At 41.7% G+C, this 18927-nt stretch overlaps 2 protein-coding genes across 5 annotated transcripts in view; both read left to right on the top strand.

The window, feature by feature from the left end:
* The window catches only part of TCF25 (TCF25 ribosome quality control complex subunit), a 105217-nt gene that overhangs the window by 47838 nt on the left and 38452 nt on the right, over positions 1-18927 (top strand). The window lies entirely within an intron of this gene.
* On the top strand, positions 11362-12866 carry LOC144888284 (uncharacterized). Its single transcript, XM_078765950.1, has 2 exons — positions 11362-11414; positions 11592-12866. The coding sequence occupies exons 1-2, from the start codon at positions 11409-11411 to the stop codon at positions 12831-12833; spliced, it is 1248 nt and encodes a 415-aa protein (XP_078622076.1). The 5' UTR covers positions 11362-11408; the 3' UTR covers positions 12834-12866.

Genomic DNA, 18927 nt, shown 5'->3' with positions numbered 1-18927 from the left:
ACCTTGGCAAATCTCATGAACAGCATGCCTCAACGTGTACGTGCTCTGCTGAATGCTCGTAGGGGTTACACGAAGTGAATGAATGAATGAATGATCGTTTTAAGGCCATTTTCCCTGCTAGAGCAGGGGTTAGCCTTGCGGGCCTCATGACAATCATGGTTCCCTGTTTGAGGCAATGTTTTTATGGCCGGATGCCCTTCCTGATGCCAACCCTTGGTCACGCTCTTAGGATGCGCAGGGATACGGTGTACCTATTCTAAATCGGGGAACACACCGTGATCATTCATCCCAGCAAGCTGGTACTCAATTTGCTGACCTCGGAAGGATGACAGGCTGAGTCAACCCCACTGGCGTTAATTCAGCGATCGACCGGGACGAAGTACTGAACTGTAATTTTACTGTCGGTAATCCCAGTCGTAATTTAACTTTTGTTTTTGTTAAAAAAAAATTGGGATAATGTGCAAAATAAAGAGATACTTCTGGAAAACGTACAGAAGTTTAATACAGTACTGTCCATGAATTGAGTTCGATATCAGTTTACATCACTTTCAAGGATCAATTTATTTGTTTCGAAATGTCAAATGTGGTTTTTGTTTCTTTTAAAGGTCACATTAACAAAATCTAGAGTAATTTCAATATAATTCCAATGAACTTTTGGTTCTAAGACATCTTGAAAAGTAAGTTCACCCTCACAAAAAAAAAATTCCATATTAAATGCCAAGTCTGTGTGTATATATATATATATATATATGTTACGTGTGTGGGGGTAGGGAATGAAACCTCAGTCTAGAATTTAGATAGAATTGTGTTGGTTTAGAATGCTCCGATGACCCACCTCAAAGAAGATACCCACCTCGATGTAACTAAGCAGGGAATCCGTTCCGGCAAGATCGTCTGTGTCTCCATATGAGGGATGGAGCTATGTTAATTAGTTACGGCTAGATAATAATCCCCAGTGTGTAATTGCCCCTGTGATTTTCCCTTTTGTTTTATTCAAACTAAAAAGGACTGCCATTACGAATGACAAGAATGACTAAAAGCTCCATTCACTCACAACACCGTCATGCCGACAAAGACCCGGACATTTGCCAGTCGGCAAGTAAACCCCGCCCCCATTGTTTATACGAATATGTAATTGTCATTAAAATACCATAACTTCGTTAATTTTCATCCAATTAACATAATGTATGCATCAAATGAAAGAAAAGCATGGAGAATGAGATATCAAAATTTCAATTTTGATTTTTGCCCCCAAGTGTCTGCTTTTGCCAGAGCCAGTCATATATATATATATATATATATATATATATATATATATATATATATATATATACACACACAGTATATATACAATATATATATAACACGATACAGTCACGTAAAAAAGTAAGTACACCCCATGTAAAGTTTTGACTTTTTCAACATATTTCAACATACAGCTATTTGATCTTCATTTCAACAATATTGATAGATAAAGGTGATATAATATAACAAATATCATGAAACATTTACATTTTGGAGTAAAATTGTATAATTTAAAGAAACATAAATGCAAATTTCGCATGTGGAAAAAGTGAGTACACCCTTGGCTCTAATCGGTGGTATTTCCCCCTTTGGCAGAAACGAACTCAAGTAGGCGTTTCTTATAACAGTCTGCCATCGACTGGGAGAAATTTTTGCCCACTCCTCCATGCAGAATTATTTCAGCTGTGCGATGTTTGAGGGGTTTCTTGCATGCACAGCTCGTTTCAAACCCCCCCACAACATCTCGATGGGATTTAGATCCGGGCTTTGACTTGGCCATTCCAGAACCCTCCATTTCTTTCTTTTCAGCCATTCCTTGGTGGATTTACTGGTATGTTAAGGGTCATTGTCATGTTGCAAGGTCCACCTTCGGTTGAGCTTCAACTTTCCGACAGATTGCCTCACATTATCCTCAAGCACACTCTGGTACAATGAAGAATTCATAGTGGATTCAATGATGGTGAACTGCCCAGGCCCTGATGCAGCAAAGCTGCCCTAAACCATAATATTTCCACCACCATGCTTTACAGTTGGTATCAGGTTCTTGTGGTCAAATGCTGTCTTTGTTTTTCGCCAAACATGTCTTCTGGTACTGTGGCCAAATAGCTCTACCTTTGACTCATCTGTCCAGAGCACATTGTTCCAGAAGTGCTGGTCTTTGCCCAGGTGTTCATTGGCAAACTTTAGTCTTGCCCTGATGTTCTTTATGGACAGCAAAGGTTTCCTCCTGGCACACCTCCCGTACAACAACAACAACAACAACATGCATTTTAAAGGCCATTTTCCCTGCTAGAGCGGGGGTTAGCCTTGCGGTCCCCATGACAATCTTCTCCATTTTGCCCTATTTTCTGCATCTCTCCTTGTTAACCCCCTTGCCCGCATTTCTTCTTCCACCATCTTTAGCCAAGTCTTTCTCGGTCTTCCCCGTCTTCTACTTCCTACTACATTCATTTCCATCACTCTTCTCAACCAGTCACTTTCATCCTTCCTCAACACATGACCAAACCATCTCAACCTGTTCCTCTTCACAGCATCAATCACAGGCTCTACTCCCATCATCTTTCGCAATTCATCATTTGTCTTCCTCTCTCTCAACGATACTCCACACAGCTGTCGAACCATTCGCATTTCCACCCTTTCCAACCTTCGTTGCTGCTCTACGTTCATTACCCATGTCTCGCTCCCATAAATCATAACACTTCTCACACATGCAGCATACACCTTTCCCTTCAGCTTCAACGACACTCCCCTCATCATCAGCACGCCACTCAATTCCCGAAACTTCTTCCATGCACATCTCACTCGAGCAACCGTTGCCGAGTCTGATCCACCTTCTCCATTCAGCATGTCTCTGAGGTAGCAAAATGTTTTCACACCTTCCAGCTTCACGCCGTCTCCAAGATCCAACTCAACATTTCCTCCATCTGCAGCTCCCTCTGTGCACAACTTACATTTGAATGTAGCTGCCACACTGGTTAATGACCCTCTCAGACCACTACATTTTTGATGAACCCACTCAGCGCACATTGTACACTGAATGGAGTTCACTCCGACACCCTTCCGACACACAGCACAGGGCCACTTCCCAGTTCTTTCCACCTCACCACATGCTTTACCACTTGCCATCACCTTCGTCTTTCCGATATTCACCTTCAGACCTTTTGTCTCCATACATTCCTTCCACGTGTTCATCTTTTCCTTCAGTCCATCCATACTTTCCGCAATCAACACCAGATCATCTGCATACAACAACTCCCACGGTAAACCCTCCTTTACGTTCTGAGCCAGCACCTCCATCACAGCTACAAATAGTAGTGGACTTGGTACCGACCCCTGATGCACTCCCACCTTCACCTCAAACTCACCACTGTTCCCGTCCTTCGTCCTTACAGCTGTGCGCGCTCTTTTGTACATTGCCATCACTACTCTGATAACCATTCCTCCACTCCTAACTTCCTCAATGCCCATGTCAATACTTTGCGTGGAACCCGATCGAATGCTTTCTCCAGATCAACAAACCCAAGAAACGACTTCTTCCTCTTCTCCATGTACTTCTCCTGCAACTGCCTCACAATGAAAAGCGCATCTGTCGTTCCTCTTCCTGGCATGAATCCAAACTGCATTTCGTCGATCTTCACTTTCTTCCTTATCCTCCTCTCCAACACCCTTTCCAATACCTTCATTCCATGCTCCAATAACTTTATCGCTCGGTACGAGCCACACTCCAGAGGGTCACCTTTCCCCTTGTATAGAGGGACGAGGGTACTCAGTTCACAATCCACTGGAATGCGGCCTTCTTTCACCACCAGATTACAGATCTCTGTCATTCTCTTCACACCCCAACTTCCTGCTGCCTTCAACATATCTCCCACAACTCCCGTCGGTCCTCCCGCTTTTCTACCCTTCATTGCTTTTATCGCTTCCTCAACTTCCTTCTCAGTTATCTTCTCTGCCGGTCCTAAAACTGAGTTACCCTCTATGTTGCCATCCCATTCATTCTCTGTATTCAACAGCATTTCCATACATCTTTTCCATCTTCCTTTAATTCCATCTGGGTCGACAACGATTTGTCCCACTTCATCCTTCAAGCAACTCACCCCCATCACATCACACCTCTCTTTCGCTATCTGCTTTGCAATCCTGAATACTGCTTTCTGACCCTCTTCCGAATCCAAGCGTTCTCAACATTTTCCTACATGCCTCCTGCGCCTTTGCTACCTCTTTCTTTGCAGCCTTCCTGGCTGCCTTATAACTTTCATGCTCTGCTGTTTCTGCTCCCGTACCCTTCGCCTTCTGCCACTCCTTGAAATTCTTCCTCTTCTCGTCAATCCTCTTTCCAACTTCATCATCCCACCACCATGTTTCCGAGTGCCTCGGTGGTCCTTTTGTCCATCCACATACCTCACCAACGGCTCCCAACAGACTAGCTTTCATTGACATCCAACCACTTTCAAGCTCAACCACATCATCCTCGACCCTACTCAGCCTCTCTTTTAATGCCTCCCTTACTGTCACCTCTTTCAACCTCCACACCTTCATTCTCGGTTGGTACTTCACCCGCCGAGCTCTCCTCGCACCTTTCACCCTTACGTCGCAGACAACCAAGTGGTGCTGTGAAACAGCCTCCTCCCCCGGGATCACCTTTGTGTCCCGGAGGTGCCCCCTATCTCGCCTACGCACCATAAGGTAGTCAACGGTTGTCGTCGACCCACCTGACGTGTATGTAACAAGCTTATTATCCTCTTTCTGGAACTGAGTATTACAAATCAACAAATCAGCTCCATCAGCAAACTCCAAAATCCTTTCACCTTCTCCATTTCTCACACCATATCCGTAACCCCCATGAACTCCATCTACCTCCCATGTAGATCATATTTGTGCAGCCTCTTTGTAATGGTAGACTCGTGCACTTTGACATCAACAGTGGCAAGAGCTACCTGTAGGTCCCATGATGACATTCTGGGGTTCTTCGAGACATCTTTCAGCATCTTGCGGTCTGCTCTCGGGCTGAACTTGCTGGGGCGGCCTGGCCTGAACAAGTTGGCAGTTGTTTGGAATCTTCTCCACTTGTAGATGATCTTCCGGACAGTCGAATGATTGATTTCAAATTGTTTGGAGATCTTTTTAAATCCCTTCTCAGACTCGGAGGCATCTATAACCTTCTTTCTGAAGGCCTCAGAGAGCTCTTTTGATCTAGGCATGGTGACGCCACACACTTCAACAATAAAGAGTAAACCAAACTAAATGTCTGAGGTTTAAATAAGACAGGTTCCTCCAAGATCCTCTCTAACGATGTTCTAATCATTTGCACCTGAGCTGGTGCACCTGATTCTATTTTTAGGTATTTGTAGTGATAAATGTAGGGGTGTACTTAATTTTTCCACATGCGAAATTTGCATTTATGTTTATTTAAATTATACAATGGACTACAAAATGTAAATGTTCCATGATTTTTGTTAAATTATATCACCTTTATCTCTCAATATTGTTGAAATTAAGATCAAATAGCTGTATGTTGAAATATGTTGAAAAAGTCAAAACTTTACATGGGGTGTACTTACTTTTTCACGTGACTGTATATATATATATATGTATATATATATGTATATATATATATATATATATGTATATATATATATATGTATATATATATGTATATATATATATATATATGTATATATATATATATTGTTGCGGATATGGGATTTGGCCTCCATCCATATCCGCTTGTAAATATTCCCCTATTTCCCCAATACTCCCCAACTATCCCCAATCCCCCATTCCCTAGTCCCATTGTCTGTAAACAACACTCTGTAGCCCCGACCTTCCCCTTTTTCCCCCATTAAATGTCGTGCCCAGGTTCACCGCATCTCACGTAGACAACTATAGGACATCTTGCTAGTTATTCTTAGTCTATGTCAGTTAAGGACTCGTTTCCATTAATTCTGACTCTTCGTTGCACCAGAATGTGATTGTATGGCACCAGTAGTAAGTTTAGGACCTCCCAATACCTCCCCACAATCTCATCTCCGCATCCTCCCATCATCTCATGAAACAACAACACCAACAACAACAACAGCGGCGCGGGGAGTGCGCGTCCTCACTCCGGCTTGGTTAGCCGCCATTGACCATGTGCTCCGACGGGGTTACCACACAGGCGCTGACTTTCAGCTCCTCGTCAAGGGCGGAGCCCGGTAACCCCCCCGCACCCAATAAGAAGCGGCGGACCGATTCCATCTGGGGCGGAGCTAACGAGCCGAGGGCGTGTCACTCCCCACTGGATATACGCAGCCACTTACCGGAGGTGACGTCAGATGCGCCCCCAGCTTGGAGAGAGAAGTCGCCACCTCCAAGCGCTGGATACCTCCCGCCTCTTTGGACCGGACCGGGTCGATTCTGCCCCTGAGCCAAGGTGCACCTTGAGCCATCGACTGCCTGCCCTCCCCTGCCATCAATCCCTGTGTGAGTCTGTCTTGTCCCGTTTGTCTGTGGTCTGTCGGGAATACGATAAGACCGTGTATAAGTGCCTACCTTTCTGTGCTGTACCTCTTGTCCGTGTAATCTAAACATTCTGCAAACCCATATTATAACCTCCTCCGGAGGTCTTGAGAACTGTACCCCTGGTGTCGTGTCATTTAAACCCAGCCGTGTGTCCTTTCCATCATTGATTTAGCATAGCGCGACTTAGTCAACGTTCGAGTGGAATCGGGTAACTTGTGCGAACACGGCGGCCATTCCGCTCGGCCCAGCATAACATCTCAATAAGTCGTGTCCGTAACAATATATATATATATATATATATATATATATATATATATATATATATATTGTTGCGGATATGGGACTTGGCCTCAATATCCGCTTGTAAATACTCCCCTATTTCCCCAATACTCCCCAACTATCCACAATCCCCCATTCCCTAGTCCCATTGCCTGTAAATAACACTCTGTAGAACCGACCTTCCCCTTTTTCCCCCATTAAATGTCGTGCCCAGGTCCACCGCATCTCACGTAGACAACTTTCGGACATCTTGCTAGTTATTCTTAGTCTATGTCAGTTAAGGACTCGTTTCCATTAATTCTGACTCTTCGTTGCACCAGAATGTGATTATATGGCACCAGTAGTGAGTTTAGGACCTTCCCATACCTCCCCGCATCTCGTCCCCATGAAGAAGCTACTACAACAGCAGAGGGGGGCGGCGCGGCGACGGCGCGGGGAGTGTGCGTCCTCACACCGGCTCGGTTAGCCGCCATGACCATGCGCTCCGACGGGGTTACCACGAAGGGGCTGGCTGTCAGCTCCTCGTCAAGGGCGGAGCCTGGTAACCCCCCCCCCCCCCGCACCCAATAAGAAGGGCGGACCGATTCCATCTGGGGCGGAGCTAACGAGCCGAGGGCGTGTCACTCCCCACCGGATATACGCAGCGACTCACCGGATGTGAGGTCAGATGCGCCTGAACTACGGAGAGCAGAGGAAGCCACCGCCACCCCCAGCGCGACGATACCTCCCCGCATCTTTGGACCGGACCGAACCGGGTCGATTCTGCCCTGAGCCCAGGTGCACCTGGAGCCATCGACTGCCTGCCTTTCCTTGCCATCAATCCCCGTGTGAGTCAGCCTTTTGTCCCGTTTATCTGTCGTCTGTTGGGGTTAATATAAGAGTGTGTCTAAGTGCTTGTCTTTCTATGCTGTCCCTCTTGTAGTTGTAATCTAACCTTCCGAACGAATATAACCTCCTCCGGAGGTCTTGAGAACTGAACCCTTGGTGTCGTGTCATTTGAATCCAGCCGTTGTGTCCTTTTCCTTCATTGATCTAGCGTAGCGCGACTAGTCAACGTTCGAGCATAATCGGGTAAACTGTGCAGACGTGGTCATACCAAACCGCTCGGTAAACTAACATCCACAACCGCGTCAGTAACAATTGGTGTCGAGGAGTGGAATTCGGACCCGGGACTAAATTTGTTAGGCCCAAACTTTGGGAGGTAGAATCGATCCGGAGCGCGTTTACTGCGCTCGACGAAATTATAACGGCGAAATTTGATTTTGTTATACGGAAATAAAAACCCGAATTTTGAAAGTCGCGCTATGGCAGACCAAGTCGGCTGGGGTCCGGTAGTGGAGAGTGAGGCAGGGTCGGTCCAGGACCAAATTGAGGGACGTGAGGAGAGCGAAGCAGCGAGGGTAGCAGACGCACAAAATGGCGCCTCGCTGGTCACCGCGCCCGCGACCGTGGCAGCGCCCCTGGTGGATTCGAACCTTTTCCTCCTGCAAATGAGGGCCCTTATGGAACAAATGGTGGGAATGAGGGCTGATAGTGAGCGGTTGGGAAACCAAATGGGGGTAATGGGGAACCGGATGGAGGCTCAGAATGAGCAATTGGGGGTAATGGGGAACCGGATGGAGGCTCAGAATGAGCAATTGGGGGTAATGGGAAACGAAATGGGGGTAATGAGGGACGAAGCGAGGGGTACCGGAGAGGGGTTAGACAATAATTTTAAGGGATTAGACGAGAAATTTGGGAAATTAGACAATAGATTAGGGGAAATACAGGAGGGGTTAATGGGGGTAGAAAACAGAATGGCCGCTCAAGAGAATCAAATGGAAGGGATGCAAAAAGGGTTAGAGGGGTTAGAAAACACCATGGAAGGCAAATTGAGGGACATGAGGGACCAAGCGGAAAGGGAAGTTAAACAAATGGGGCAGCAGATAGAGGGGGTCAGAATGGGGTTAGAAACCAAACTGGATGCTCACAGGGAGGAAATGGAGCAGATGAGGGTGGCATCTGGGCAGGAGATGCAAGTGATGGGAGAGGAGATCAGAAGAGGAGTGAGTGAGGAGGTCGGAGGAGTGCGCGAGGAGGTGAGGCACTGTAAGGAGCGCATGGAGAAGGAGGTGAGAAAGGGGACTGTAAAATTGCAAGGTGGTATAGAGGAGTTGACGCTGGGAGTAGAACAACTGACAGTGGGACAAAAGGAGTTGGGGGACCAGGTAAAGAAGAACACAGCGGTAATAGAGGGTTTAAAATCGACACAGAAGGAGATGAAAAAGGACGTAGGGGTAATTAAAAAAGAGTGTCAGACGGTACATGAGGACCTGACGAGGAAAATGGACAAGGTGGTAGAGGTGATGGAGGTTAAAGAGCGGGAGGTGCGGGAGCACATAGAAAAAAATAAAGTGGAGTTAGAGGAAGAACTTAAAGGGGCGCACGAAGAGATGAAGGAGGTGAAGCAGAAATTAGAAGAAGTGGAAGAAGGGGTGAGCGAAATTAAGAAGCGACGGAGAGAGGATAAGAAAGAGATAAAGGAGGAAGTAAAAGAATTGGTCCAAAGTCTGTGTTCGGATCGTGATGATGTGCTCATTAACCGGATGAGGGATTCGCAGGTGATGGAGGAGAAGCGAAGAGGAAGAGGACCCGGTGTAAGTGGTGACCAATATGGTCGTGCGTATGATGCGCCAGGGGATTTAAGAAGCTTGGGGGTCGAGATGGACCCGGGTGTTCGTGAGAGGCCACTGGTGAAGTGTGCGACAGGTCTGGTGTGCGAAAAAGGAGGTGTGCGAGAAAGTCCGACTCTGGGGTGTGTGAGGAAAAAGTGCGTGCCAAGGAGTGAGGGTGCTGGTGAGAGTGAGTCGGTCGTAGCACGTGTGCGAGGGAGCACATGGAAGCGTGGTGTGGTAAGTGTTACAGAGGGTGTGACGGGAGAGTGTGTGCGAGAAAGGTGTGTGACGGACAGGTGCATGGGGAAAGAGTGCGCTGTCAAAGGCAAGGAAGAATGCGCACCTGTGGTGAGTGTTACAGAGGGTGTAACGGGAGAGTGTGCGCGAGAAAGGTGTGTGACGGACAGGTGCATGAGGAAAGAGTGCGCTGTCAAGAGTAAGGGTGAGTGCGCTGTCAAGAGTGGTGGTGAGAGTAGTGAGAGTGACAAGGAGCATGAGTTGGTTGTGACAGGTGAGAAAGGATGCACACCTGGAATGGTAGAGCGTGAGTGGGAATGCACGCTGGAGTTGGTGGTGAGGCACGTGGTTGGGTGTGCGAATGAGAGCACACCTGTGATTGTCACAGAGGAGGTGACCGAGGAGGGGGTGCGAAGAGGTGTGTTGGTGAGGTGTGCGACCAACGAATGTGTGCCAAAGTGTTCGGTGGTCAGGTGTGTGACCAAGTCTGTGAGTGGAATGAGAGTACCTGGGTGTGTAAGGAAAGGTACGAGGAGCATGGAAACGGCTGGAGGTGTGAGCAAGGAACGGGCTGCGGGGTGTAAGAATCCAGGTGAAGCATCGACGAGTAGTGTAATAATGTTGCTTCTGGGACACCTCCGTTTAACATGTGAAATCCCTATCTAATGTCATTTACCCCCTTGTCTTTTTCAAAAATCATAAACACCTCTATTTCTCCCACCCTCATCTTTATGAACCTTTTGTCTGTAGTACCTATCCTTAATGTTGTTCATTAGACCACTCAAACACTACAAATATTTGTTTTCTCTTATAGACCTATCATCCTTCTTCTACATATCATCTGGCAGATTAATCTTTGACCCACTCAAACATTGACCCATTCACTTCCATATTAATTCTTTCCCTCCCTCATTGCCCCTAAACACCTATATTTCTCTCACCCTGTTCTTTACGAACCTTCTAACCTTTTGACATGTTATCCTTATTCATTAGACCACTTAAACACCTGTGATCCTTCTGACCTCATGGACCTTTTAACCTTTTACTCTTAATATCATCTGGTGAATATAACCCACTCAAACAACGACCCTACAAATATTTGTTTATGCGTGGGAAATAATTTAATTCTCCTACAACTCTCTTCACCATCTAATATATTAACAAAAAATATGTTTGAGTTTGGTTCTTTATTAAGATATTTTAACTGAGCTAAGATAAAATGGTAAACCTCCCTCAATGTTCTTGTTTGAGCGCCTCCAGTGCCACATACCATTTTTTGGTAAGCTCCGCCCACTTTTTGGTAAACCACGCCCATTTTTTACTAAGCCCCGCCCACTTTTTGTTAAGCCACGCCCACTTTTTACTAAGCCACGCCCACTTTTGCTAAGCTCCTCCCACTTTTGCTAAGTCCCACCCACTTTATAAACTCTTCAGCATTGTATCATTTCCAGGTAATACATTACATCATTTTCAGGGAATTTCCATCACATCATTTCCAGTTAAGACACGCCCAGGGAATTTCCACAGGAAGACACACCCAGTCCTTATAAAAGGCAGCGACCACACAGGCTTTTTCAAACACGCTTTCTGCTTCACTTGAGAATGGACTACTATGCCGAAATGGAATGGGATAACTTTGCTATTCCATGGAGTCCTACTACCTGTGTAGAACTCAACCTTCAGATTGATGAACTGGACTCGAACCTCTTATCAATGGAGGTAAGTTTGTTTATTTATTTATTTATTTATTTAATTTTTTTTTTTTTTTTTTTTTTTTTTTTTTAAAGATGAGACTCGTGTAAGAGTTAACAAAGTTTATTTTAATATTCATAGAGCTTGATTTATACAAATAAAAAATATTGTATTAAATTAATACATTGTTATTTTCTTTCACAGGAAATTGTATCTGAGATACGAAATGAAAATTCTGCTTTTAACACAACTTGGGATGAAGTTATTTTTTTGTTTGAAGACATTTTGAACAACCAAGACCCCCAGAACGAGTTCTACCTTGATGACCCAGCCAAAGAGTTATACCTTGGAGATCCACAAAATCCTGAAAAAGAGTTTTACCATGATGATACTTGTTGTGAGTTATCAAAACAAAACCCACTGAACAAGTTCTACCTTGATGAGCCAGAATACAAGTCATACATTGGAGACCCACAAATTTCTGAAAATTGGGAAAGGAGAGTTCTCCCTGATGGTCCGCAGTTATACTATGTGAGACACATCATAGAAACCCTAAAAAATTGGGCAAGGAGAGTTCTCCCTGATGGTCCGCAGTTATACTATGTGAGACACATCATAGAAACCCTAAAAAATTGGGCAAGGAGAGTTCTCCCTGATGGTCCGCAGTTATACTATGTGAGACACATCATAGAAACCCTAAAAAATTGGGCAAGGAGAGTTCTCCCTGATGGTCCGCAGTTATACTATGTGAGACACATCATAGAAACCCTAAAAAATTGGGCAAGGAGAGTTCTCCCTGATGGTCCGCAGTTATACTATGTGAGACACATCATAGAAACCCTAAAAAATTGGGCAAGGAGAGTTCTCCCTGATGGTCCGCAGTTATACTATGTGAGACACATCATAGAAACCCTAAAAAATTGTGAAATGGGAATTCTCCCTGATGGTCCGCAGTTATACTATGTGAGACACATCATAGAAACCCTAAAAAATTGGGAAAGGGAAGTTTTCCCTGATGGTCCGCAGTTATACTATGTGAGACTTATCACGGAAACCCCCAATATTTCTGAAAATTGTGGTTTTACCTTGGGGACTTGGAAAGATGGTTATATTTTTGGAGACTCGGAATGGGGGTTTTGTTTTGATGACTCGGAATGTGATACCTATCTTGGAGGCTCAACAGGAATGTGGTTATACCTTGGGAACTTGGAAAGTTGGTTTTATTTTGGAGACTCTACCTGTGGGGTTCCTCTTGGAGACTCTTTGGATTCTAAAGCAATGAACAATGGTCTTTATTTAATGACGCTTGATTTAAGCAATATCAAGAAAGTTCGAGGAAGAAAATGCTGGAAAATTCTTTCTTCCCATTTCTACTTCTTCAAACTTAAAAGCCTTGAAAGACAGAATTGGAGGAAGAGGAAAAAAAAAAAAGAAATACGTATTTAAAAAAGAAGAAAAGAAAGATTATGTTAGGGTTTGGGTGGGATTTTGAATGTGAGGGTTAGGGATGGGGTTGGGTTAGGGTTGGGATTTTGAATGTGAGGGTTAGGGTTGGGGTTGGGTTAGGGATGGGGTTGGGTTAGGGATGGGGTTGGGTTAGGGATGGGTTGGGTTAGGGTTGGGATTTTGAATGTGAGGGTTAGGGTTGGGGTTGGGTTAGGGATGGGATTGGGTTAGGGTTGGGATTTTGAATGTGAGGGTTAGGGATGGGTTGGGTTAGGGATGGGGTTGGGTTAGGGATGGGGTTGGGTTAGGGTTGGGGTTGGGTTAGGGATGGGGTTGGGTTAGGGATGGGGTTGGGTTAGGGATGGGGTTGGGTTAGGGATGGGGTTGGGTTAGGGATGGGGTTGGGTTAGGGATGGGTTGGGTTAGGGATGGGTTTGGGTTAGGGATGGGGTTGGGTTAGGGCTTGGGTTGGGTTAGGGTTTGTATATTATTATGACTCACTCGCACATACACACACACACAAAAGTTAAGCCCCAACTAAAAAGTTGTGGGATTCTGTGTTTGGGGTTCACAGATTTAAAAACGTATCCCCATTATACACACACAAAAGTTAAGCCCCAACTAAAAAGTTGTGGGATTCTGTGTTTGGGGTTCACAGATTTAAAAACGTATCCCCATTATACACACACAAAAGTTAAGCCCCAACTAAAAAGTTGTGGGATTCTGTGTTTGGGGTTCACAGATTTAAAAACGTATCCCCATTATACACACACAAAAGTTAAGCCCCAACTAAAAAGTTGTGGGATTCTGTGTTTGGGGTTCACAGATTTAAAAACGTATCCCCATTATACACACACAAAAGTTAAGCCCCAACTAAAAAGTTGTGGGATTCTGTGTTTGGGGTTCACAGATTTAAAAACGTATCCCCATTATACACACACAAAAGTTAAGCCCCAACTAAAAAGTTGTGGGATTCTGTGTTTGGGGTTCACAGATTTAAAAACGTATCCCCATTATACACACACAAAAGTTAAGCCCCAACTAAAAAGTTGTGGGATTCTGTGTTTGGGGTTCACAGATTTAAAAACGTATCCCCATTACATTTTATTTATTTATTTATTATTTTCAAGGGTATTATCTGCTTACTTGTGTTTTTTGTAATTCTTGTGAGTAAAATGAACCCAAGATTTATTCTCCATTTAAATCATATAATTTGTAGGTCCAAGGGACTGTATCCATTACATCAATGATTTTAAATAATTCACGAGTCCATTTTTGTGTATAACCTTTCTCAAAATGACTTTTCCATTTGTATATTCTTACAATATCACCAACTTTAAACTTGGGCTTTCTCAAATTAATCTCCTTTTCATATTCTAATTTTGTAAATGTTTCTGATGGTTTTGATTGTGTTGATGAATGAACTGTATTATTGTAATTATCTACAATATCCTGAATTAAATACACCCATTTTTGAGAACCGAGTTGTGTGAATTTTTTATATAATTTCTCTTTTAAAGTACGATTAAAACGCTCAATAACAACTGCCTTTCCTTCATTAAAGGTGCTGTATAATTTAATACCCTTCCCCTTAAGAAATTTCATGAATATTTTGTTATAGAACTCTGTTCCCTCATCAGTCCATAACTTCTTTGGTTTCCTTTTATCCCGATCAAATATTAGCTTAAAGGCTAACATTAAAGTATCACCCCTTTTATTTTTTAAAGGGACAACCCAGGCAAATCTACTCCTCAAATCAATAACGGTTAAAGCATACCTGTATCCCCTGTCATTATTCAATTCAATTAAATCAGCGGACCATATGTGGTCAGTGTATTTAGAATAAACCTTCCTTCTTTTAAACTTTGTGATTATAGGTTTGTGTAATTCTTCAGCCAAAAGCTCCTCAGTCTTGATGACATCATTAGAGCCTAATAGTTTTTTGAGGAATAACCAAGACCAAGTTTCAATTTAGCATTTATCAAATTTCTCACAATAAACCTATCAACTTTCTCTCTCAACGTTGGATTTTGTATCAAAGACAAATTATACAACATTTCGCTGTCGGCTTTATGTTTTTCAGTCAACGTAGTGGTTTTCCCATAAGCAATATCATGCTTCATACACACTTCGTCAACCCTATTTGTAGGTTTAGACCAAGGTTTAGGATTGTCAGCCTCATCTAATCTTTTATCCAAGTTTGTTCCTGGACCACAGAAAGAATACCCTGGAAGGTGTAATTCCCCTGGAATTCCAGTTGTTGTAAATTTACTTCCTGACAGAAACTTTTGTATGTCTCCTCCTCTTTTAGGAGAGATGAATTGGCACTTTTTAGAGCCACATACTTGACATATTCCTTTTTGATAAACTCTATTATTTTTAGCTTTAACATAAGAGATATTTTTAGATTTAGTTTTCTTTTTACATTTGAGACAATAACTCATTTATTTATCAGAAAAATTCCGACAGAGTATCAAAACCTTTTTGGTTTTCAACATATACATTTCAATCTTTATTTTTAAAACATAAAGAATCCTAAGGAATGCCTTCACTCTCTCCTCCATTTATTTACAAATAAAAACTAACTAAAGTCAATGACACCAACATCATCAATCACATAATCTTTTCCTTCTTCTTCTTCTTCTTCTTCACCACTTTCTCGTTTAAATCTCCTCCCTGAAATTGAAGACATTGACGTTCTTATTTTTGAAACCATTATCTTCATAAGAGTTGTTAATTCTTTAATTTCCTCTTCGGTGCGTTGAGATTGATTTATTTGCTTTAATACACTCAATCTTTTATGAATCTCAATGATTTCCATCTTTTTATATTTTTCCTCCCTCTCTCTTTGCTCCCTCTCCTCCTCCTCCATTTTCTCCCTCTCCTCCTTCTCCTTTTTCTCCCTTTTCTCCCTTTCCTCCTTCTCCCTTTTCTCCCTTTCCTCCTTCTCATTTTTCTCCCTCTCCTCCTTCTCCTCCTTTTTCTCCCTCTCCTCCTTCTCCTCCCTCTCCCTTTCCTCCTTCTCCTTTTTCTCTCTTTCCTCCTTCTCTTCTTCAACTCCTTCCTCATCCCTTGCTACCCTTGAGTTTGAACCCCAAAGAATATTATACATATACTCATCTGGATTTTGAGATATTCTTGTATCTATAATTATTTTTCTCATAATAGGATACCAATAAGATTTGTTGACGATTTCTAAAAGAGTTTTATATTTCATAACTTTGAGAAGTTCATTTTTATTTAATATTTTAAACAAGTCTCTATTTGTGGGTTTAACAATATCAGTATAAGGCCAGTTTTTAATGACAAAATTCCCATGTATATGCTCCAAATCATAAGGTATGTAATACCGAGCACCCTTTTCTTGTAGGTATCCTTGAATACAAAAATTATAATTCTCTTGTAGTCTTCTTCCTGCCATTTATGTATCAGAAATATATGTGAGATTAATATTATGACAGGTAATACCACCCCATCTTCCCACTACCAAATCGGTTTGTATTCCTCGGCTTTCTATCCTTATCTCATTACCTTCCTTCTTTGTCATGCGAACCATCGCTATACTATCATATATTTTTCTTTTCTTAAAATCACGTATTTGTTGTTTACTAATTGTACTTCCACATAAATCCTTATCCTCACCAAGTGGATAATATTCTTCTTTACGAGACTGATTTAAATCATGTAGGTCTTCTATGTTTATTGAAAAAGACCAATTATACCCTAAATCAGGCATATCATACCCCCATTTATTAATTCGCATATTAACTAAATGTCCTTCTTTATAAAATTCAATTGTAAGCAGGTAGTTAAATTCAATGAGGAAAGGTGTATGGTCAGTATAACCAGGTGTTGTGGTTGTAAATTTTACTTCTTTCACAAAACGTGCTGTTTTCTTTAAAAATATATATTGTGATAAATCACTTAATCTAATTAAGTCATTCGCATCTGTAGGGTTTGGATAATTGATTAATTTATAAGTATTCTTCATATTAATATTTTTACTTACACTATATTTTTGTCGTTCAGCCTGTGCCTTTGTATAATAATTTGATAAATCAATATCCTGAGAGGATTTTCCAAAGATAGAACCATCTTTTCCAACATGTCATTTATATTAGATTAAAAATGATATCATAAAAATTTTCATTATTGTTGAGTTGAAATAATACATATAAACATAATTGACCACAACATTTAGAATTAATTTCTTGAACTTGAAATGTTTGATAAACACCATTCTGTAAGAATTGTATTACTTCAACAGGTGGTGGCATACCATAACTATCAAAATAATATTTATCCTGACTATTATGAATACAAACCCAATGAGAACCATTCTGTGTGTCTAAATTCATAATAATATTCTTTGTATTCTTATTTATATGTATTAATTCATCTCTCATACAGATTACCACATTATCAATTTTTAGTGTTTTACAATACTTGGCTAGTTCTATATTTGACGTTGTATTCTTTCCAAATTGTTTAAACCATTTATCCATTTATTTATGAGAAAGATACAATCCATTACCCCGTTTAGTTAGTTTAACACCCGCTTGAGCGATAGAGGAAAGCATATCACCAACCAACAATCTAGCTTTATCAGGTAGACTTTCAAGTTTTTGAGCAAAATCTACAATTACACCACTTCCACTAATTTGTTTCTCCAACTCCTTGTTATGTCTTTCCAATTCTTTTTGAGCTTTTAGTTGTGCCTTCCTTTCGTTAGCAGTTTTTACCGCTGCTGAAATACCACCAGTCAATGCTCCCGCCGCACTTAAACCAGCAAATAAAGGAATTAGAAACGGGAGAAATCCTCCTCTTGACTCGTCTATTGAATATTTCTTTAACATAGGTTTCGTCATTTTAATTTTAAGTGATCCAACATCATTTAGTGTTTTTACTTGTGTGTGTGTGTGAGTAAAACATCAATTCTTACAGCTCCTTTTCTTTGAATTGTATTAACATTAATAATACAAGGCTTTTGATTTTGAATACAAGATGTTAATTTATTAAGATTGATTTGATTAACATATACCCCTACCATTTATTTATGAGAAAAAACCTATGTGATATTAATCATAACACCATTATCTGTATTAATCTGTAATTCTGTTTCCTCCAAAAGCAAACAATAAGCATCAACTTCTTCATTCTCCCCTCTTTCAATGTATAGAGAAGTATCCACTCGATTAGACTTTATAGTTTCCTTTTGAGAACTCAGGTCAATTGCGTAGATTGTATATAAACCTTTAAATGCAACCATATCCAAAATAGGATCATTATTACCATTACTTTCACACACTTTTTGGTAGGACTTGTAGGCTTCCGCATAATCATTTTTTTCCCAATCAATTTCCAATCTATCTCGCGGATAAAATGTGCCATCAAGAGAAACCCGAAGTTGTTTCACCTTAGCATTATCACTCAGCGCATTATTCTTATTAGTACCCTCCTCTCCATCTGGTTTTTTAAAAATGAGCCATAGGTATCGTGGCTTTCCTTCAAGAACACCCAAATTCCAAGTGTAGGTAGTGTGTTCCAGTTTAACGTGTTGACATCTTCTTTTAAGGTATGATACATTTAGCGGTTTCTTTGAGTTAAGTCTTCTATTTAACATCTCCTCCGTTTTAAGATTAGGAGTATATTCATTGATATACCAACACAAATCATTAATAACAAATTTATTATTGTCGCCAAAAGCATTTTCAGCCCCAAAAAGCAATCTATTTACATTATCATTCCTTTGTAGTTGAAATCTAATTTTAAGACCATACAAAACTTTATCATAATCACAAAATCCAAATATACCTTTAAGAGGTACTGCTACGGTAAAACTATTCTCAGCTTTTGCGTCATCATTATACATTGACTTCCTTTGACTATAACCAGGGTCTGTGTTTGTTCCCGTTGACATATCAGGAATAAAGCCTTCAACAGCTCCCTTACCCATTCTATCACCAAACGAATATAGTGTAAATTTCATCATTTCAGATGTAGCAGAGACATAATCAACCGCTTCAACCTCTTGTGTTCCAATATACAGGCGAACACTGTCAAACATTTTCCAGAAGAAATCATTTACGAGTGT

This window comes from Myxine glutinosa, chromosome 11 (genome assembly GCF_964187855.1).
Source record: "Myxine glutinosa chromosome 11, kmMyxGlut1.1, whole genome shotgun sequence".
In the NCBI taxonomy this organism is placed as follows: Eukaryota; Metazoa; Chordata; class Myxini; order Myxiniformes; family Myxinidae; genus Myxine; species Myxine glutinosa.
Note: the sequence above shows the minus strand (reverse complement) of the source record. Positions and strands in the feature narration are given on the sequence as shown.